At 43.3% G+C, this 23,510-nt stretch overlaps 1 protein-coding gene across 1 annotated transcript in view; it reads right to left on the bottom strand.

Moving 5' to 3' along the window:
* Nucleotides 1-23,510, bottom strand: part of LOC134673328 (uncharacterized) — a 129,045-nt gene that overhangs the window by 19,661 nt on the left and 85,874 nt on the right. The window contains exon 6 of the mRNA XM_063531298.1: nucleotides 2,105-2,189. Within this exon, the coding sequence (XP_063387368.1) occupies nucleotides 2,105-2,189 (85 nt within the window). The remainder of the gene's footprint in view (nucleotides 1-2,104; nucleotides 2,190-23,510) is intronic.

Raw genomic sequence — 23,510 nt, 5'->3', positions numbered from 1 at the left:
TTGAACGAGATCGAGTTTGATAGTTAGTAGTTTTTTATTAATACGTCATAAATCGAAAAACCGCAATTTTATTATATATAGACGGCGCTGCTATCTCTATGTTATAATTGAAGTAGGTATCTAGTAATGAATTTTTTTATTTTTAGAGTTGGACGCTTTTTACATACTTATCAAAATTTTTTAGGATCGCCTTTATGTTTAATCTTGTCTGACGACCGGTCTGGCCTAGTGGGTAGTGACCCTGCCTATGAAGCCGATGGTCCCGGGTTCGAATCCTGGTAAGGGCATTTATTTGTATGATGATACAGGTATTTGTTCCCGAGTCATGGTTGTTTTCTATGTATTTAAGTATTTATATATTACATATGTCGTTGTCTAAGTACCCACAACACAAGCCTTCTTGAGCTTACCGTGGGACTTAGTCAATTTGTGTAAAAAATGTCCTATAATATTTATTTATTTATTTATTATTTATTTATTATTTGTGCTTTTCCTTTGGAAGCGGTATTTAAGTATAATACTGTGTATTTAATACAATAATATCATGCTATTATTGTTTTTGAGGCGATTGCTCAATAAGCATTCGGGACACAACAATTTGTTTGAGTCTAAAAATGGATCATCGACGTCACGAATCAGTGATTTCAAAAAGGTAATTTATTATTTCGTTTAAGTTTTTCTCTTTGATTTTCCTCGGGACATAAATACGGTATACTAATTGGGCACTGAACTGTATGTATCACGCCGCTTCAGTTTGCCAATTTTGGCATAAATGCCTTGCTAAATAGCGCAATTTTGCTTTTCGCGGAGCATTTGTCATAATAATGGTGTGCAGCAGCCAGATGCTTCTTTGATGCCGTAAAGAGAACAGAGAAATGTATGTTTGTTCGCAGATAATAATATGTTTATTTAATGTAGTTTTGGCAGGCGTGGCTCACTCCGCGATTTCGTCGCTTTGCTACAGGTAGCTAAAAGTACATCCGTTCGGCCCCAATTTTGGGGTTTGCCATAAGCCGCACGTGGCGCGGTCGCCACATAGCGGCCATGTCGCTGATCGTGACAGACGCGATATTATTATTAATTCTGTGGTACAGTCAGCATCAAAAGTAGTCAGGCTACTCGATCAGGCTACGCGTCAAAAGTATCTATTTATTTTATTTATTTATTTAAATACTAACAAACGATCATAAAAAAATATTGTTACAGTTTCTTCTCTTACCTATACTTCCCATTTTTATTAAACATATATTTATATCTATGTAAATTCTTAGTCTTTAAGAACAATCATTGTACCATACTTTTCTCAATAAATTATTTGTATTTGTATTTGTATATAGAAGCACGAAAAAGTACCTATCTTGGCTTAAATATATCTATAAAGTATATGTCTCTATATCATACTGTTCTAATTATAAGTACAGTGGCTAACACTTTTGAACGCAATAAGTATTTTGGAATAGGCACTTTAGGCGCTTTGTGTCATATTTACTCTACTATTCATGCTGACTGTACATCTTGATATCGCCCGCGAATTACTACGGATTTTGTCAACCGTAGTTTGTTTGTAGACTTAGAGCCAACAGGAGTGGTCGTTTCTCCATACAAACGTACTCGACTGTTTCCTCCGTGGGTTTTGGTGCTAGTTAGAGCAATGATTTCTTCAGCACAGATTAATATTGTCAATATCTGTGTCGGACCGTTTTGCATTTTTGATATTTTTGTTTTTTAAGGCGCTAATGAGACCTTCATAAATGGCCAAAATTGCCTCATTGACTATGCCGCAATGAGAGGCGTTGTATTCAAAACTGATCAATTAGCCAAAAAAACAAAACGGTCCGACACAGATAATTTCATAATCATTTAGATTTCCAAATTTGGTTACGATTGGTTAAGTTTTGGAGGAGGAAATAGTCGAGTACGAAACCTCGATTTTTGAGATTTTTCGCCTTGTCCTTATCGCACTAGTTTTAGGAGCCGCTTCCGTTAGCGAGATGGGTATATTTACCTAAAATATTTAAAACTCAGCTCCTGTTTCGTTTTAAGGCCTAAAATGGGCGTTTAATAAAACGACAATGAATCAATACTTAAATTGAACAATACTTACGCCTTACTCTAACGGTGGGTTTCTTGAAGGCGGTGCGAAGATACGGCATGGACATCACCAGCTCGATGTGCGGCGGCGGCGGCAGCTGGAACAAACAAGGACATCAGCTGACGTTGGGGCACATTGGAGCCAAAGGAATACAGGGTGAGGAGTAGTGCTCCAAAAGACTGGAGCCCTGTTAGCTCTTTTTTTAGGGCTCGCCTCATCTCTTGACGCCTAAGGCCCACTTGCACCATCCAACTAGCCCGGGGTTAAACCGTTAACCAGTGTCAAATTGTACTGGTAACCATGGTAACTCCAGGTTTAACTGGTTAACCCCGGGTTAGTGGAATGGTGCAAGCGGGCCTAAAAGGCTAAAAGCCTGTTTTATTTAATTAGTAAAATAAGCTTTTAGCCTTTTAGGCGTCAAGAGATGAGGCGAGCCGTAAAAAAAGAGCTAACAGAGCTTGCGTCTTTTGGATCACTAGTGAGGAGAGGTCATGAGATGTGAGGGCCAACTCTAGACACTCAGTAGGGACTCAGAACCCTTAGGAACCCCTTTGTACGAGTAATAAGTCCTGACTTACAAGGGGTGCCCGAGCCCTACCTCCCCTACACACGTTCATCATCGTATTTAAGTAAAACAGACACACCTTTCAACCTTTATTGGTAAATACAAACATTTTTTACCATCATGGTTACCATGTAAAACCTGATTAATAAATATAAAACTTTTATTTTCGCATTAACGCGTTCTTCGTCCTGGGAACAATGCCTCAGGCTAATTTAGGGCTAGATTTATGATTTATTTATTCTATTATATAATATCTGTTTTAATAAATACTTTTGATTCGTTCTTTTGAACAACAAACAATAATTAAATGTATAAAAAATATAAAAAGGCACTTTTACGTTCTGCTCTTTGTAGAATCTAACGCCACTAGGGCATTCAAGGAGCGAAATAACAATAGAAAAATTTCCTCGTCCGGTAAACACAGCGGGAAGGATATTTTAAAAGGCGTCCTTGAGTTGGCAGTCGGAGCGATGAGAGCTCCGCTCGTCTCATATTAATCGTAATGTACTCCGTCTCGACAAGGCAAGAACACACTATGTAGGTACATATACTCAAGGTCGTTTCTCAAAAAGTTGGCACCGCCACCTGTAAATAGGTTTATGTTAGAACTTTTTTTTCGTTATGTACTATTTTTATATATAAAAAATTAATACATATTTAGAGAGACTTTTTACACAGAGGCCTAATACTTTGAAAAAGATTTAATAAATATTGATTACAAAAAAAAATATTGTAACTACGTTTATCCGTTAACCTGCCGTGTCCCAACGCGAGGTACTGATGTTCCGAGCTATGAAAACCACACAAAATATTAACTTAATTTAACGGCATTACCGTATTTTATTAACATATATCCTTAACTTTTAAAGTATTACTATCGCATAACAATATTATACTTATATTTTAAGTTATTCGGCTTCAAAGTTTGTCCAAGGCAATTCTTAACAGTCACCTGGCGCGTCACGTTCACGACGATTGTATAACCCCCACCGCACCTTTCCCGTCTCACTCCGCACGAGCTGAAGCTGTCACTCATCAGCTATCACCTGGTAGGACGAAGACGTGGTTATTGTGCTTCGCAAATAAAACACAAACGACAAAGTATCGGAAATTGGAGTTTGTAATGGGTAAGTACTCTTTATCCTGGAGTCGATATCTTGCTAATTATGTAACCTATCGCATTACTATCAAGATATGTAACGTAAACAATAGTTTAGTTTTATATGCCTAAGTATGGAGTTCATCAAGCTAATACATTTTGTGTATTCGCGATATAACTGCCATTTTCCCCATCACCTGCATATCGTCCACCTGGCTAAAACTGCCAGGTGGATGAGATTTTGCGGCAGGTTAATGTCACTGATACCACAACTAATACTCGTAACTATATAATTATATAGCAGTTATATCGCTTTTGTGTGTTAATTTAGGAATAAAAACTATCCTGTCTGTTAAAGCTGCATATTATTGAAATTTTTGTACTTTTGTCTTAAGTCTCGTTAATCTGTCCAAAAAAGTCAGGTGAATGATGCAATGGCAGGTGAACGAAGCGTCATTCACCTGCCATATGACAGGTGATCGATAATTATTTAAAATCCACGTTACATATACTCAAACTACATTTGTGACGTCCGACGGTAAAAAGTACCTTATGAGGGTTTTTAGTTTTAGACATGTATTAAAATGTTTTGTAAAAAGTATAAGTATATGCAGATTAGTCCCGTTCTTGTCAAAACCCAGTTCTGATGATGGGATCTATGAAGAATCGAGGGAACTCCTCAAATCTTAAAGGCACACATATAGTGATTTTTGTGTTTTTATTTACAAATCAAGCATATACATTCACATTATAAGCTGCATTTTTGTCAATCTCGAGTTCTGATGATGGGATCCATGAGGAATCGAGGGAAGTCCTCAAATCTTAAAGGCATACATATAGTGATTTTTGTGTTTTTATTTACAAATCAAGCATATACATTCACAAAAGTGACATTGGATGAAGTAGAACTGCTGATGAAGATCAGAACGGAACTCTTCAACGACGCATAGTTCACGTTTGGCGATTTGTCCTCTTCGTTATGTTTGTTAAGCAAGATACGTTTATAAGCTGCATTTTTGTCAATCTCGAGTTCTGATGATGGGATCCATGAGGAATCGAGGGAACTCCTCAAATCTTAAAGGCATACATATAGTGATTTTTGTGTTTTTATTTACAAATCAAGCATATACATTCACAAAAGTGACATTGGATGAAGTAGAACTGCTGATGAAGATCAGAACGGAACTCTTCAACGACGCATAGTTCACGTTTGGCGATTTGTCCTCTTCGTTATGTTTGTTAAGCAAGATACGTTTATAAGCTGCATTTTTGTCAATCTCGAGTTCTGATGATGGGATCCATGAGGAATCGAGGGAACTCCTCAAATCTTAAAGGCATGCGTATAGTGACTTTTGGATTTTCATCACAAAATCAAGCATTTTTATTAAAAACTGTCGCATTTGATGAAGTGGAACTGCTGATGATGATTAGAACAGAACTCTTCAACGATGCATAGTACACGTTTGGCGATTTAGATTTTGACTTGGATTGGGACTGGGGCTGGGACCCGGACCCAGACTCGGGCCCGGACTCGGACCCGGACTGTGACTCGGACCCGGACCTAGACTCAAACCCGGAGTCGGACCTGGACCTGGATCCCGGCTCTTATCTGAACCTGAACCCGGACCTAACCTGACCTGACTTTGCACCAAACCTGAGTTCCACTAGGTACTGCGAGGGTTCAACATCAGCTCTATCTTGGGTACTGCGCTCCCAAGTGCTCATCAAGACGTGTCGAATGACCAAAACAGCATGTGTCTATGTTGCATCAAACCTGAGTTCCAGTAGGTACTGCGAGGGTTCAGCATCAGCTCTATCTTGGGTACTGCTTTCCCAAGTGCTCATCAAGACGTGTCGAATGACCAAAGCAGCGTGTGTCTATGTTGCACCAAACCTGAGTTCCACTAGGTACTGCGAGGGTTCAGCATCAGCTCTATCTTAGTAACCACTTTTCCAAGTGTTCATCAAGACGTGTTGGATGACCAAAACAGCGTGTGTCTATGTTGCACCAAACCTGAGTTCCACTAGGTACTGCGAGGGTTCATCATCAGCTCTATCTTGGGTACTGCTTTCCCAAGTGCTCATCAAGACGTGTCGAATGACCAAAACAGCATGTGTCGATGTTGCATCAAACCTGAGTTCCAGTAGGTACTGCGAGGGTTCATCATCAGCTCTATCTTGGGTACTGCTTTCCCAAGTCCTCATCAAGACATGTCGAATGACCAAAACAGCGTGTGTCTATGTTGCACCAAACCTGAGTTCCACTAGGTACTGCGAGGGTTCAGCATCAGCTCTATCTTAGTAACCACTTTTCCAAGTGTTCATCAAGACGTGTTGGATGACCAAAACAGCGTGTGTCTATGTTGCACCAAACCTGAGTTCCACTAGGTGCTGCGAGGGTTCAGCATCAGCTCCATCTTGGGTACTGCTCTCCCAAGTCCTCATCAAGACGTGTCGAATGACCAAAACAGCGTGTGTCTATGTTGCACCAAAACTGAGTTCCACTAGGTACTGCGAGGGTTCAGCATCAGCTCTATCTTGGGTACTGCTCTCCCAAGTCCTCATCAAGACGTGTCGAATGACCAAAACAGCGTGTGTCTATGTTGCACCAAACCTGAGTTCCACTAGGTACTGCGAGGGTTCAGCATCAGCTCTATCTTGGGTACTGCTCTCCCAAGTCCTCATCAAGACGTGTCGAATGACCAAAACAGCGTGTGTCTATGTTGCACCAAACCTGAGTTCCACTAGGTACTGCGAGGGTTCAGCATCAGCTCTATCTTGGGTACTGCCCTCCCAAGTCCTTATCAAGACGTGTCGACTGACCAAAACAGCGTGTGTCTATGTTGCATCAAACCTGAGTTCCAGTAGGTACTGCGAGGGCTCAGCATCAGCTCTATCTTGGGTACTGCACTTCCAAGTGCTCATCAAGACGTGTTGGATGACCAAAACAGCGTGTGTCTATGTTGCACCAAACCTGACTTCCACTAGGTACTGCCAGGGTGAATAGTAGGGTGGAGCGCGCTTGTATGGGAAAAATTTTTTTTTCGTAGAAACAATTCTAATAGTGCGGAAAAGTTGTCTTTGGGTGTGAGTATATTGTGTGATTTGTTATATTTTTTTATGACGTCATCTTGTGCCTCCGCATCGCCTTCAAAATATTTAAAGAAGTGGAAAAACGTGACACGTGTGTAACCATCAAAAATGATATAAAGCTTTATTTCCTGCCTAAATATTTAATTATACAGTTATTGTAAGCACCTAAGTAAACAAATATTTATTTAAAATATAAGTACCAATTTATAAAAAAAAATATTGCTTGATGAAATGGGCCTTGAAAATCCATACGGGCAGCATCAACATCGCTTAAGTGAAAATAACCGAAATAATAGTACATTTCGATGCTAGTGCGGAAGGTATGTCATTACTTCACGAGTACCGAGATATCTTGCCACGAGCCGCAGGCGAGTGGCAAGACTCGGGACGAGTGAAGAATGACATTTCCGCACGTGTATCGAACGACGTTTTTTAATACAGTTGCGAAAAAATAAGAAAAACATTGTTAATCGTACACTAAACAAAAGTGGTAACAGTGACAGCTCGGTTAGACGTCGTCTTTAAGTATATTATATCTATGGGCGTTTGGCAGCTATTCCGTTCCATTCAGTCAACTTATTAAGAACGGAATTCTCAATATTGAATATTAAAAAATAAACGTGTTATAATAATGAAGAGGTAAGTAATTAAATATGAAATATGTAATATTTTCGTATTCTTACATTAACGGTAGGTTTTTATGCTGATTACGACGTTTAAAGGAAACTAATATTAACACTCATCAATAAGTAGTCGTGAATTGGAACAAGTATAAATTTAAAAAAATTGGAAAAGTAAAAAGCACTAGTTCGAGATAACCAACTTTCCGCACGCTAAACAGCTACGTAAAGTAGCACTTTTTGAGCAACTGTATTAAAAAAAAATTAAACATGATGTGTATGTATTGATTATTGTATATCATAAAAATATGTTTTCCTTCTTCGATATTATCCATTTTCCACTTAAATAAACCATAATAAATGGTTTCAAATACCTAAGAAGAAACCACCAACACTACCTGAGTGCAAGCAACTTTTACTCTCATACGTATGTCTACAATATTGTTTTCCTTTGTTTTTAAAAGGTTATTATTTTAGATAAATATGTAGATTGGAATACATTTAGGTGTTAAAAGAGTTTTTTCTTTTATTTTGACTTCATAAAAAGTTTTGCAATATATTGAAGACTACACTCTTCTCACCGTATAACCCACTTCAGGACGACAAGTTATTAAATGTGATTAATTACAATAAAAGTATATACAACGACAAATTAAGTGTCTTCTGAAACAAAAATAATCAACTTTGATAAATAATTCAGAAACATAATATTTAAATAAATATAATTGTGTATTTATAATATTATAATCAATATTTAAGGCCAAAGCGATATGTATCCCTCCTCCACTTAATCATCAGATAGAAAACTGGAATTCACAGGAAATTTCGTCAAATTGGTATTGATATTTTGCAATAGCATGGATTCACTTTCATCGCTGATATAATGAAGACATAAAACATACATTTTTACCTCTACTGGGTCAATTTGACTATATTTCAAATACACGTCATTGCAGTGAATACGGCCCATATTTGACTACTGGTATAATCAATAATTACTATAGAAGTGAATGCCTGAGAGAACTTTTTATTCACCTAAAATAATAACTTTAAATAAAAAAGAATAACTAATAAGTAAAAAAGCTAAATTTGTCATTTTAAATACAAATAATCCTTAAACAAAGTTGGTGCTATATACAGAATAAACATTTTTCATACAAAAGTTCATTGACCTTGCGGAGGCACTTACTCCCTTTTGATAGTAAAGTCGTCATAATAACTTCTTATCCTAAACCCTAAAGGCAACTTTTTGTCACTATTAGAAAACCAAAATCCAAAAAAAATAATTTCGCTCCACCCTAGTGAATAGACAGCAAGATTGAATGTTTACTTATTCACAGAAACTTGTTGTTAAATTGGGAATCGAATCGAAGGTGAGGTGGGTCAGAATCCAAAATTTTAATCATCGTGGTGGACAATAAGTTCCCTTTTTATTGAAGATGACACATTTTTCGATTATTTTTAGAAGGCATTGAAATGATGTGGTGGACAGGTGGATGACACTCATTACAGGTGAATGATGACAAGAAACCAGGTTAACGGCAACGGACACAGGTTAATGACGCCTCTCGATAACCTGTCAATATTTTCATTGGAATTTGTACTTATTTCACGATAACCTGCTTCTACTATCGATAACCTGGAGATAAAATATCTTTCACCTGCCCTTGATATCATTCACCTGAATTTCAAACGCCTATATCTTCTAAACTAATTGAAGGAATTGCTTCCCTTCCACATTTTCTAATAGTTTAAGTTGCCTTTTAACGATCCCAATAAAAAAAATGCGAAAATGCAAAATTTTTGAAAAACATAAATTTTAACCTGGCGGTGCCAACTTTTTGAGAAACGACCTCAATCAATTAATTTATTAAACATTTTTAGCCTAGATAATTTAACTAAACAGAGAGAAGCGTCGGTTGACGTAACTGGTGACCTAAGACAGGCGTCTCCGCGATTTCGTCGCTTTGCTACAGGTAGCTAAAAGTAAATCCGTTCGGCCCCAATTTTGGGGTTTGCCATAAGCCGCGCGTGGCGCTGTCGCCACCTAGCGGCCATATCTGTGCTGATCGTAACAAACGCGTTTTGTTAGAGAGTGAGTCTTCTGTACTTAGTACTATTATTTATTCTGTGCCTAAGAGCTGGCGGCTACCTCGCATAACGCATTGCATTGCGATACAGCGAGGAAATGCCGCCAGCATCCTTGGTAAAATGCCTCAAGGGCCTGTTTTAGATTTAAGTTAGTTATTAATTTCTTGTATTATCATATTGTCAAGAAACATATCTCCGAAAAAACAGAGGGTCAATAATTTGTAGGTATCAACATCTCATTAAGTACCTACTTATTTTTGTGGAACATTTCTATCTGTGACGTTCCACGGGAAAAGGTACCTTATGGCGGCTGGCACTTACGCTAGACCGGACCGTGCCCGGGCCGAGGCGTCCGACATATCACACCCTATTTTCTTTGCAATAAAGTAGCTGATTAAGCTGAAAGGTAAAGTATCCATGGGCAACCTCTTCAGTCGTCAAATCCTCTGTCTTATTATCCTAACGACGGGGCAAAGGTCACTCCACACCGTCGGTATTCCGACCGGGGTCTTAACACTTTCAATGCCAGGTGCCCGCCTAGCGGTTACTCGAAGACTTATTCATTGAGCTAACTAAATAAATTATAAATATGAAATAATAACGTTAATGTTAAGATTGTTATTTATTTATTTTATTTTTATTTTAGACTTAATAAAAAAAAAATATGTACTAATAATTGACTTAAATCGATATTTAAAATTAATAATTTTTAAATTAGATGGATAATAATAATAATAAATAAATGGATTATAATTTGAATTAAAAGTAGTATGTAAGTTAAAATAATTTGACCTAAAATAGTAATAATGATGTTCTGTAAATGTTTTAATGTATGAAATAATAATGTGTGCTGTAACAGATATAATGTGTTGACATGTAAAATAGTTATTTATTTATTTATTTATTTATTTATTTATGTTAGGAGAACCAACAGCTATAAAATTTACAATAGACAACAAGATTAAAACAGGAAGCCAATTACAGGAACTCACAGGTAGTTACAAAGTAATAAATTTTAAACTAATGCTAGCACCTACGCACACACACATGCGTACAAAAAGAAAGTGGAAAAAAAAGAAGCATAATTGAAAATGGCAATAGAAGCCTTACGCTACGTCTTACGTAGGCGAACAACGCGCGAACGCGGCGCGGCGCGGCGCGGCGAAATCAATCCTTTGATGCCCATAGAAGTGTCCTACGTAAGCGATCTCGTTGCGAACGCGGTGCGGCGCGATTTGCACGCGAATGTCAGGCGGCGCGGCGCGGCGCGGCGCGGCGGCGGCCGCTTTCGCCGCGCCGCGCCGCGCCGCGTTCGCGCGTTGTTCGCCTACGTAAGACGTAGCGTTACAATAGATCTTAAGTTTTAACACTTATAGCTAAGTTTAACACACACTAAGTTGATAAATTCAATGTATTTGCTCGCCTAATGAAGAAAATAAAAAGAAAAGCCGAAAGTATAAGTACATGAATTAAATACATTAGTAGAAAGGTCGCTCACACAAAACACCGCTTAACCAAACTGTGCCTCACACTGGGAACTTTGCAATTGAATATATCGATATCAATGTCCTTCGATAGCTCATTTAGCCTTCGACTCGCGCGAACTAGGAAGCTATTCTGTCTATACTTGGATGATGCAGTTTTAACAGATAATGGGGGATAGTACCTTTTAGAACGATAGGGAGTATTGAAAGAAAGTTTACCAAGTAGCTCGGAACAATCAGTTACACCACTGGTGATGTTCAAGAGAAAGGTAATGTCCAATATATCACGTCTTTCTTGCAACGGGACTAGATGGTGTTTCTTACAAATACTTAAATAATTGGATGAACTATAGGGATATTTCAGTTTATAGCATAAATATTTTATAAATTTTTTCTGGACGCGTTCGATTCGGTCAATGTAAGTACTATAGCATGGGTTCCAGACCTGTGACGCGTACTCCAGTTTACTCCTCACATATGCGCAATAAAGCACTTTAAGGGTTTTAGCCTGGGTGAAGTATATGGAATTTCGCATTATAAAGCCTAGCGCTTTTAGTGCTCCACTAATAATACTATCAATGTGCTTGTCAAATAAAAGTTTACAATCGTGAATAACACCCAAGTCCTTCATATAAGTTAATTTCTCAAGCGGGTGGCCCTTTAATGTATATGATGTGGAGGTTACATTGCGTTGACGGGAAAATGTAATTGAAAAGCACTTGGAGGGATTAAGCTCTAACTAGGGATTGCAATCCAGCAGCGTTTTCAATCCAGCTGGATTTTTGCTGGATCGGTATCAATCCAGCTGGATCCAGCGCGGATCCAGCAGTTTACCGATTTTGCAAAAAAAAAACACATGGTGCAATTCCGCAGGTATTTTTTATTAAAATTAAAATAAACCAAACAAAAGGAGGATAATAAGGCGTAATTTAAACTTAAAACTCTTTTCTTGGGATCATTTCTTGCGAAAGTTTATTACTTTGAGCTCTCTGAAAGTGAGATCTCAAAAAACAAATAGTATTAAGGGTGTCGTCACCCAGTCTGCTTCTTATGGCACTGCATACATATCCCGCTGCAGAAAAAGCTCTCTCAGCTTCCACACTGGTTGGTTTCAGCGTCATCAGATAATCGTATACTAAAGATAAGTTTTTCCCTCTGACTCCATCACTTTCGAAAGCAGCCATTTCTTTTTTTATATTTTTTTCATAATCCTTTACCGCAATATTAATTACGTTTCGCTTCAGACATACGTCTCTCTCTAGTTTTAATTGGAACTCTAACTCTTCTTCCATAGTAACATTTCGCGTTTCACACATGAGATCATTATTAGTATTCATATCATTATCTTCCTTATCATCTCCTTCACCTTCTTCCGGATCTGCTTGATTTCCTCTCAGACGAATAATTACATTTATAATTAATTACATTAATTTCTTGGCGGATAACATTCTTTTTTGGCATTTGGAAACACGACGCATCAGACGTTTTTTTCTTGACTTCAAGGTCATATTTGATCGGATTTTGTAAATATATTAACATCCCAGTAACATCAGTAAGGCGCCTCTCAACGATCCTTTTTTGAAGTGCCTCAGAGAGAGCTTCGCTGAGAATTGAGCCGTGGATTTTTAACTTGTTCAGGGCAAATTTGAGAGTGGTGTCAGCTGTGATTAAAGTAGATTCTCTTCTGCACAGAGCCTCTACGGCCAACTTTACGGGTTGAAGACAGTTTATCAAGTCACTTATAAGTGACTCATTAGCCGAGAATATTGTAGTTGAGCCGCAGTCTATAAGAGCCTTATCGATACAGGTTTTCAAACTGTAGAAACGTTCTAACATGCTCAGCAAACTACTCCATCTTGTGCGACAGTCCAAAATTAAGCTTAATTCTTTGCCTTTCTCTTCTTAAACATATTTTTGTAAGAACACGTCATCCTTAGTTGGTGACTTTTTAAAAGTTTTGACAACCTTTCGCACTTTTTTAATAACTTCGCCGTATCTCGGAATAATTTCAGCTTCCGGTGTTGATGATTTCATTATCATTTCCAAGCATTGATCCGTATCCATGGTATCATCATCACCATCACTTTCATCTGTTCCTGTATGCCCAGTTTCTTCTAATTCTAACGCTTGTAATAGTTGTGATTTGTACAAAACATCGACAACAGCTAGTTGGATTCCGTGGGCAAAACAGAGTTGTTGGTAACAAGGTAACAGCCTGCCATTTTTTGTCATCACTTTTGCCCCATCGGTCGTGATACCAACAATATCGGTTTCAATTTTTAAGCCGAATTTATTCAACCGTTCAGCCACCAACTCGAGACAATGCTCGGCAGTGCATGACCCATAGATACGTATCAGACCTAGATTGAAATGCTTCTCCTTATGTTGAACATTGAGATTTATATATCTGTGATTTTCTTGAGATGTCCATTCATCAAATGTCAAAGAAAATCTCTGTCCTATCTTTTTAAAATCTGTGAATTCTTTTACCAATTCGGTTTCAATATTATTTGCATAATTAGTTACCATCGAACGTATTGTGTTAGGCGAAGTCGGAAGTTGATATCCACTTTTTGCGAATAAACGTCTCAAATCGGCAGATGTACAAAATGAATTTAATGTAAAGCCATCTTTGCACACCATTCTGGTAACTATAGCTTCCATGCACTCTTCTTTTATAAAGTAAGCATTAATAGTCTTCTTAGCCTTTTTGTTTGGTATGATAACTACTTCGTGATTATCTTTATTGTTTGATGAAGACGTGGTTGCTTTCACGGTAGGAGCTATTGTATCCATGTTAAATTGTAATTTATTTGTACTGTTGCTGGTGCTGCCGGACGTAAAATTGACACAGTGAATCTTCTGCAAATGACCTTTTAAGCCTGTGGTTGAACGGTTACTTATCATTAGAACCTTTGAGCATAGCAGACACTTAGCACTCCGGTCATCATCTTTTTTTTTAAAGTAATCCCATAGGTTTTTTTTATCACTATTATCGTCCATTTTAACGTTCATATTATATGTTTATGGTATACACAAAACTTAAATCTTAAACGAAAGTTCACACGCGGTTACGCGGTTAAATAATCTAGGAACACTAACGATAGGTCCAGCTAGAAAGTCGTAGAGTAACTGATTGCAAAACAAATCTGGGAGCGATAACTTGCACTCGTGGTCCATAACGAACGGTCAAGCAGATGGCATCGCATTCTCACGCTGAGGAACCGACAATAGATATTAGACAAAACAAAAGTAATAAACACATTAAAAAATGTTGGCTAACGGCTTATTGCATAACAATATGACGGTTATTTAAATAACACAAACGTGCAGATGGTGCGTAACAGTAAACTTTAAGAAAACGTTTATATTTGGGCGAGTATAGCTATAAGGCAATTTACCTACACCAGTAGATTTGAGATGGGCTAAGCGCGGGAACGCGGGAACGTTTAAATACAATGTTCTTATAAGTTTTTGTAAAGTTAAGTGTATAGTTTTTTGATGATATTTTTTTGCGGATCCGCGGCGCTGGATCCAGCGCCGACTGCTGGATCCAGCACACCAAAAAATGCGCTGGATCCAGCTGGATTGCTGGATGTTGGATCCAGCAATTGCAATCCCTAGCTCTAACCTATTTAGTTCACAGTACTCATCAAGACGTTCAAGATCGGATTGCAGTAACATTGAGTCATGGTTGGATTTTATCTTGTTAATGATCTTCATGTCGTCTGCAAAGCAAAGAAGTTTAGAGTGCAAAAAACACTTGCCTATATCGTTAACAAAAATGTTGAATAATAAAGGACCGAGCAAGGACCCTTGAGGGACGCCGCTCGGGACTGACACCCATCCAGATATATAGTTATTGACCACGACGGCCTGAGACCTATTATTGATGTAAGAGGAGAACCACCTCAGTAAATCCCCATGTATTCCCATGTCACACAACTTGGATATCAGTAACCTATGATCAATCCTATCGAAACACTTGCTGTAGTCAGTATATATGACGTCAACCTGAAGGCCACTATCCATTGCTTCAGTGACATAATCATTCAGTAAAACAAGATTGGATACAGTAGACCTTCGTTGCAAAAATCCGTGCTGATGATCACTAAAAGAATGTTTAAAAGTATCGTATACTTGTTTAAATACAATTTTTTCTAGTACTTTTGAAAGTATACATAATTTCGATATCGGTCTGTAGTTAGTTATTTCCGTTTTCGGACCCTTTTTATGCACGGGGGTGATAAAAGCCGACTTCCATATTATTATTTTATCAATAAAAGTTTTGATTGATTGATTGATTTGATTTGAATATGAATACATTTTGCCTCTTTCTGTACCTATAGCACATTTTTTTTAAATGACGGGTAGAACGATTAGAGTTAGACTAAGAAAAGTCTGCAACGATTTTGAAAGCATACGCTTGCACAGGCAAGTGTTATATACAGGTTGATTCATGAGATGTGAGCAGGACTAATCCTGCACACTCAGTAACTGATTATTGATCGATCACCGTCATTTTAGGTGAAACAACCACACTTTTTCCTATTTTTCGACATTTTGGTGAGGGCAAATTTAATTCTCTACAATCATGGTCACCCTACAAGACCTAATTAATAAACATAAAAACTCTTTTACGAAGAAAATAAAATGTCAAACCTGAGTGAGATACGAGTTTTCAAAAGTAACCAAACCGTGATGATAGTGATTGTGAGTGTTAGGCCCTATCTTCGTGTGTCGCAGCGGGGGTGCGCAGGGGAGGGGAGAGAGTGGACTGTAGAATTCTCATAGGTAGCAGAGGATGGAATGAAACACGCAGCTGGCTTATTCAGATGCAGGAGGGTCGAGGTTGGAGAGGTTCCTTTTTCTTCTTTTAGTTGTTTCCTGGTCGGCTGCTGGCTCTAGACTGACGCGGAGCGGGGCGATGTACCGGCTTTTATAACCACCTATTTTATGCGCCTCGTCCCCCGCTCCCCGCGGGGCGCGCATGCGCGGATCGTGAGAGATTGGCGCATGCGCGCAGGTTACCTATCTACCTATCTCTCTCTAATTAGGGAACCTCTCTTTCCTCGGCCCTCTGGCACTTATTTATTTATTTTATAAATACATTTTATTAAACTTACAAGTCTTATAAGCTATCCTACCTAATCTATTCTTATTAGGCTCTAGCCTATCTTAGTAAACTTATTGGAAAGGCGCAAAGTGTGTGTCGCCCTCGGCGACCCACACTTTGCCCCCCTCGTTAAGACGTACAGAGCTACGTAATGAAAAGACAATAGGGTAATATTTTATTATTCACAAATTTGGATCTTAATCTAAATTATCTCTTAATGAATTTACTTATCTAATTACATTTGATGACTGGGACGCGCGTCGTGTACATTTCTCCCGCCGTCGCTTCGCGAACCCACTGGCAGCACGACGATCTTCTTGGTCGGCCTCCTCAGCACGTGTCCCTTGCTCGTAGAGACGTCCACGACTCGAACCACGCCATCCTTGCCTGGGTACGTCTGCGTCACTATCCCACGCGGCCATGTGTTGCGGGGGAGGTTGGAGTCGCAGATGATCACGACGTCTCCGACGGCCGGGGCGACTCCTTCGTCGTAGGGCTCCCGCCGGTGTTGGAGTAGCGGCGCGTACTCGCGGACCCAGCGCTGCCAGAAAGTGTCGGCGAGCTGCTGGGCGCGCTTCCAGTGTTGTCGCGCGTTGGTGTCGCTCTCCTCGAAGGTGCCGGGTGCAGGTGAGTAGCAGTCCGGCCCTAACAGGATCATGTTCGGGGTCAGGGCCGGCGGGTCCTCTGGGTTAACGGCCACGTAGGTCAGCGGTCTTGAGTTGACGGTCGCCTCCGCCTCCGCCAGTAGGGTCTGTAGGGTCTCGTCGCTCGGGTACTTCTCGTGCAGCGTAGCCTTCATCGCTTCCTTGACGGTGCGCACCATACGTTCCCACACGCCCGCCATGAATGGGGCGGCGGGGGGAAGAAAGCGCCAGTTGATGCGGCGTGCGTGGGCGGCGTCTCTCATCGCCTCCGCCAGCTCTCGGTGTGCTCCTCTGAAGGCGGTCCCGTTGTCGCTCCACAGCTCTGTAGGGCACCCGCGCCGAGCAATAAAGCGGCGCAGTGCGTTGATGGCGGAGTCGGTGCTAAGTGAGACGACCATCTCCAGGTGTACGGCCCTCGACGTCATACAGGTGAACAGCGCGACGTACCTCTTCTCTCTATGGCGGCCCACTGTGACTTCTTGCGGCCCGTAGTAGTCTAGGCCTGTGTAGGTGAAGGGCCTAACGTGGTGTGCTAGGCGCGCCGCTGGCAGGTCACCCGTAGATGGCGCCGCGGGCTTCGCACGACGCAGTCGACACCGTGGGCACTGGGCGATCACTTGTTTCACTGTCGGCCTTATCTTCACTATGTGCACGCGCTGTCGTAGATCGTTGACCACTATTTCGGTGCCGCCGTGATGTAACTGTTCGTGGACGTGAGAAACATATAACTTCGTATAGTGATGTTTCCCGTGTAGCACTATAGGTCGCACTGTCTCTTCTTGTAAGTCGCCGGCCGCTATTCTGCCCCGTAGACGTATAATGTTGTCTTCGTCCATATATACGCTCAGCTTGGCTAGTCGGTCGTCCTTGTCTGGCGCGCGGCCGCTCGCTATGCGCCCTCTCTCTTTCTCGTAGCTATCTTCTTGTGAGGCGCGTATTAACAGCTTCTCGGCGGTACTTAGGTATTTGGCTTCTAACACTAAGTACTTTTTCTCCTCTGGCGGCGATGTGGCGGCGATCTTGGCTGGCACGCGTGTGTGAGTGGCGCGTTTATTCCAGGCTCCGTCTTGTGACTCGTTTGCGCGCGTTCGTTTGCGCCTGGCCGCCGCGACAAGTTGTGTCGCGGGCCGGGCGGGTTCACGGGGTCGAGGGCGCACGAGGTCGATGAACTGTAGCACGCGCGCGGTCGCTCGTAGTAATCGCGTCCACTTGGAGAAGCGCTCGAACTTAGGTATAGCTGCGTGCTTATCTAGGGGCACGGCAGCTGTCGCGGCGCACGTCTCCTTTTCTTCACCGGTCACGGGAACTTCGACTTTATTCTCACGGGGCCAAGTCGATTCTTCATTGTACAGGAACGACGGGCCTACGAACCATCTGTGGCTCGTATCGAAGTCAGCTGGGGTGGCGCGGGTCGCGTCGTCGGCTACGTTGTGTGCTGTCGGTACCCATCTCCACTCGTTTTTCTTAGTGTGATCTTCTATCTCGGCGAGTCTGTGGGCCACGAACGTCTTGAATGTGCGAGGCTCGGCGCGTATCCATGCTAGCGCCGTGCGAGAGTCGCTCCAGTATGTTTTTGAAGCGATCTCGAAGTCGTGCTCTTCTATCACTGTTCTTGCTAGCCGTACGCCTAGGACGGCCGCTTGTAGCTCCAGTCTAGGTATGGAGATAGGCTTCCTCGGTGTGACGCGGCTCTTGGCGGCGGCTAGGGCTATTTTCACTGACCCGTCGGCCCTCGTCATCCTCCAGTATACGGCGGCCGCGTATGCTTCTTCACTAGCGTCGACGAAGGTGTGCAGGTCGCGTACGGTGGCGGGCGTCGCGTCGTAGCATCTAGGTATTTTTAGGGTACCTAGATCTCGCAGTTGTTGTAGCCACTCGCTCCAGCGCTCGCGCAGCTCTTCTGGTATAGCTTCGTCCCAGCCCGTGTTGTGTTGCCACGTGTCCTGCATTATTCGCTTGGCCGGCGTCGTGATAGGTGAAATTAGGCCGAGTGGGTCGAATATTGACATGATGATGCTTAGGGCTTCTCTCTTCGTCGGTGGCCGGAGATCATTGATCACCTCGGGCTGATGAGCTCTTCTTGTGTTGAGGCGAAACCGGATGCTATCTTCGTTCGTGTCCCACAGCAGGCCGAGTGTTTTTTCTATCTCGCTCCCGCCGATAGGGACTGTGTTTCCCTCTCGCTCTTCGCTGCCGACGACGTCCCTTATTGCTTCATATTCGTTTGTAGCCCACCCACGCAGTTGAAACTTGGCTTGTTTGTGCACATGATCGACGTCTCTTGCTACTTGTCTCGCCTCTTCTATTGTGTTGAAGCTCTGGAGATAGTCGTCCATGTAGTGGTTGCGCTCTATCGCTCGCGCAGCCTCCGGATACTGTGTCGCGTGTTCTCGTGCGTTTCCATTTTTGATGTATAGAGCGGTGCACGGCGATGACGTCGCGCCGAATATAACTGAAGTCATGCGGTATTCTTCTGGTTCCCCCTCGCGGCGGTCGCCCCTCCATAGGAAGCGGAGCGCGTCCCGGTCCTCCTCGCGTATCTTGATTTGCATAAACATCTCTTTCAGATCAGCTGAGACTGCGATGCCGTGCTGACGAAACTTCATGATGACGCCGGGCAGCGATTGCAGAAAGTCTGGGCCCGTATGTAGCATGTCGTTGAGGCTGCGGCCGTGTGAGGTGGCCGCAGCATCATGGACCAGTCTTATCTTCGGCTTCTCTGGGTTGCAGACGGCGAAGTGAGGTAGGTACCACGTCCTTCCGCTAGGTGGCGTGGTCGCGCGCTCGGCGTAACTTGAGGTAAGTAGGTTGTTGACGCGCTCGTTGTATTGTTGTTTCAGGTTGGCGTCTCGATCCAGCTTCCTCTCGAGCGTGTGTAGCCGCTTCAGTGCGTCGTGGCGATTGTTAGGTATTGTTTCTTCTTGATTGCGCCACAGTAGCCCCGTCTCGAACCTGCCGTCGGGTAAGCGGCGGCTCTTCTCTTCTAGTATGCGGAGCGCTTGTTGCTCGGGATCGCTGCTCGGTCGCCTCGGCTCGATCGCTAGGGACTTGAGAGCGAAATATTTCTTCATTGTTTCTTCTATATCTTCAGTTGACTTGGCCCGCGTGAGGTGCGCACAGCAGTACGCGATCGGCTCCGCTCTAGTGGTGCGACAGCCGTGGAGTACCCATCCTAGTAGGGTTCTTGAAGCGACGAGTTGATCGCGCCGTCCTCTTCTTATTTCTCGCGACACGATTAGCTCTCAGTTGTCTTGACCGATGAGTATTTGTGGGGTTGCGCCGCGGTAAGTTAACTTGTGCTTGAGTCCTCTGAGATGTGTGCAGCCTTCTATCTCGCTCACACCTATGGATTGTGTGGTGAAGCCCAGACTGCCGACGGTATGCGCGTTTGATATGCGCTGCTCCTGCCCGCCGTACTTGTTGCGTATGTAAACCTCGACCCTCCTGCTCTGATTGTGTTCCATCTCTTTTCCTCCTACTCCCTGCACCCACATTGGTTCGGTGGGGCCGTCGAGCCCGAGTGTGTCCGCCAGCGCTGAGTCGATAATTGTCACGGTGCTGCCTTCGTCGAGTAGAGCGAATGTGTCTGCTTCCGCCCGCGGGCCGCGTAGTGTGACTGGTACTATCTTCAGGTAGGCGCGTCTTGTTCGTGCTGTCGCGCAGGCGATCTGGTTCACTGCCGAGGCCACGACTTCTTCAGGTTTGTGTGGTGGGGGTGGCTCGGCAGCGGCTGCAGCGGCGGCCGCGGGTGACGACTTCTCGTGGTGTAGTAGGCGATGATGTCTCATGGGGCAGCCTTGCTGGCCGCAAGGCTTCGCTCGGCAGGCGAAGCGTCGATGTTTGCTGACGAGGCACCGGTAGCAGATATTGTTTTTCTTGGCCACCTCCCAGCGCTCGTTCGTGTCGATCTTCATAAATTGCGGGCACGACGGCAGTTGATGCGTAGCGTGTTCACATAGTGGGTACGCTGGCTTCTCTTCTTTTGGCTTCTTATTTGTCTCGACCGCGGCGGCGTACGTTCGCTCGGGCTTCTTTCTTGCGCTTCTTACTTCTTTATTCTCCGTCGTATTCTCAGGCGGAGCGTAAGGTGTGCACTTGTCGGCTTCATTGTTCAAAAAGTCGGCAACTTTCTTGAGCTCGGGCGTCTCTTCTCTCGTAGCTGCGTAGTCGTACCATTTGTTGCGAATTATCGGCGATAATTTGTCGACTATCGACCGCAGTAGCTCCGGGTTGTAGAGGTACTGCGGTTTCTTCAATATTTCGATAGTCGTCACAGTGTTCGCGATCCGGCTGGCGAATATGCACAGATCGCGCGGGTTGTCGGTGAGGCGCGGCAGTCCCTTAATCTTCTCCAGTTCGTTGATGAGTAGAGCGTCTGGTCTTCCGTATCTTCTTTCTAGTGCTCGGATGACGTCCTCGGGATGTGGCTGGCTAATTAGGAGGGCGCTGACGGCCTCCGCGGCGACACCTTTCAGACTTCTTCTTATACGGGCGACGTTTTCACTTGCAGAGAAACTGGGCGCGGACTCGTTGTACGCGGCCTTAAATTGTAGCCACTCGGTGCACAGGCCACTAAAGGTCGGCAGGTCGGGTATGTACTTCTTGTAGGACTTGCTGGCTTGAATGGCTTCTGTGAGGGCGGCGGTTAGCGACGACACGTCCATCGCACGAGTGTCTTCGTATGTATTCGGCCGCGCGCGTCGTCTAGTAGTGCGCGCGGCGGGCTCTTGCGTTTCTTCTATATGGACGGCCTCTTCTATCTCTGTCGCTTGTTGTGGTCGGCGATTGAACCAGTCGGCGATGCGCTGCGGCGCGAGGTCCTCTTCCTCTTCTTCAGACTCCTCTCTTGATGACACCAGTTCTATTCTTTCTTGACGTATTCTTGCTAGTTTGGCTTCTGCTTGTACACGCTTCACCTCTAGCTCGGCCAACCTCTCCTTGGCCTCCAACTCCGCGAGGAGTCTCTTGCTGGAGGCCTTAGATCGGTGTGACCGAGCGGGCTTCGCTGGTTGTCTCGGTGGTGGCATCAATTGGGTGGGGTTGCGTTCGACGATCGTGTTGGCTAGGCTGGCCGCAGGCGTTGCTTTGATGCCCGACGTGTCGGCGGGGTGGACGGCGTTGCTCGGCCCGGGTTGATTTTCTGGTCTGGGACGCGTCTTCCTGATGGCGCCCGTACCCGACGATGCAACTGTGTCCAGAGTCTCCGCTGAACCCAACGTAGTGCCGGTGCCCGACGTAGTGCCGGTGCCTGACGTAGTGCCGGTGCCCGACGTAGTGCCGGTGCCTGACGTGGTGCCGGTGCCTGACGTAGTGCCGGTGCCCGACGTAGTGCCGGTGCCTGACGTGGTGCCGGTGCCTGACGTAGTGCCGGTGCCCGACGTAGTGTCGGTGGCGCCGGTGCCCGATGTCGTGCCTGTTTCCCCGGAGCCCGGAGATTTTTCTGACGATTCTTCATCTTCTTTGCTGTGGTTGTTTCTTGTTTTCGCCATCTTGCTGTCTTCTTGCTTCAGAGATCCGGCTTCGACGAGGACCAAACAATGTGAGTGTTAGGCCCTATCTTCGTGTGTCGCAGCGGGGGTGCGCAGGGGAGGGGAGAGAGTGGACTGTAGAATTCTCATAGGTAGCAGAGGATGGAATGAAACACGCAGCTGGCTTATTCAGATGCAGGAGGGTCGAGGTTGGAGAGGTTCCTTTTTCTTCTTTTAGTTGTTTCCTGGTCGGCTGCTGGCTCTAGACTGACGCGGAGCGGGGCGATGTACCGGCTTTTATAACCACCTATTTTATGCGCCTCGTCCCCCGCTCCCCGCGGGGCGCGCATGCGCGGATCGTGAGAGATTGGCGCATGCGCGCAGGTTACCTATCTACCTATCTCTCTCTAATTAGGGAACCTCTCTTTCCTCGGCCCTCTGGCACTTATTTATTTATTTTATAAATACATTTTATTAAACTTACAAGTCTTATAAGCTATCCTACCTAATCTATTCTTATTAGGCTCTAGCCTATCTTAGTAAACTTATTGGAAAGGCGCAAAGTGTGTGTCGCCCTCGGCGACCCACACTTTGCCCCCCTCGTTAAGCAGAGCTACGTAATTATTATTATTATTTATTATTTTATTCAAACAAAATTCAAACAAAATTTTATACAGTCTGACAGTATAAACCAAATCACTGTAACAATTTAGAGTTTACTTATACGCTACGGTACACAACACTTTACAAACAGTTTTATAAAATACCACTACCATCCATCGCCTCGCAGTACCTCAGGCAGATACTACATACACTTGCCCATCGACTTGCAAACAAATCACATTCAGGAGCCCATGACAGAAGCGCGTTTAGAAATTTTAGAGCGCGAATGAGAGGAGATTTTAGGTGTGCTGCAGTACGCGTTGCTGGAACTGCAAGAAGGTTATGGTGTCTAGGCCTAAGTTCCTGCTTGGATAGGAAAGGCACAGACAGACGTAATGAAAAGACAATAGGGTAATATTTTATTATTCACAAATTTGGATCTTAATCTAAATTATCTCTTAATGAATTTACTTATCTAATTACATTTGATGACTGGGACGCGCGTCGTGTACAGTGATGATCTGATGATATTCAATTTGACACAGAATATCGGTAGTTAAGTATTCTAATGTTAGGGTGACCATCCATGTCGTAAATAAATTAATAACTTTTTTTCAACACGACTAGAAAATTAA

The sequence above is a fragment of the Cydia fagiglandana genome, chromosome 18, assembly GCF_963556715.1.
Source record: "Cydia fagiglandana chromosome 18, ilCydFagi1.1, whole genome shotgun sequence".
In the NCBI taxonomy this organism is placed as follows: Eukaryota; Metazoa; Arthropoda; class Insecta; order Lepidoptera; family Tortricidae; genus Cydia; species Cydia fagiglandana.
Note: the sequence above shows the minus strand (reverse complement) of the source record. Positions and strands in the feature narration are given on the sequence as shown.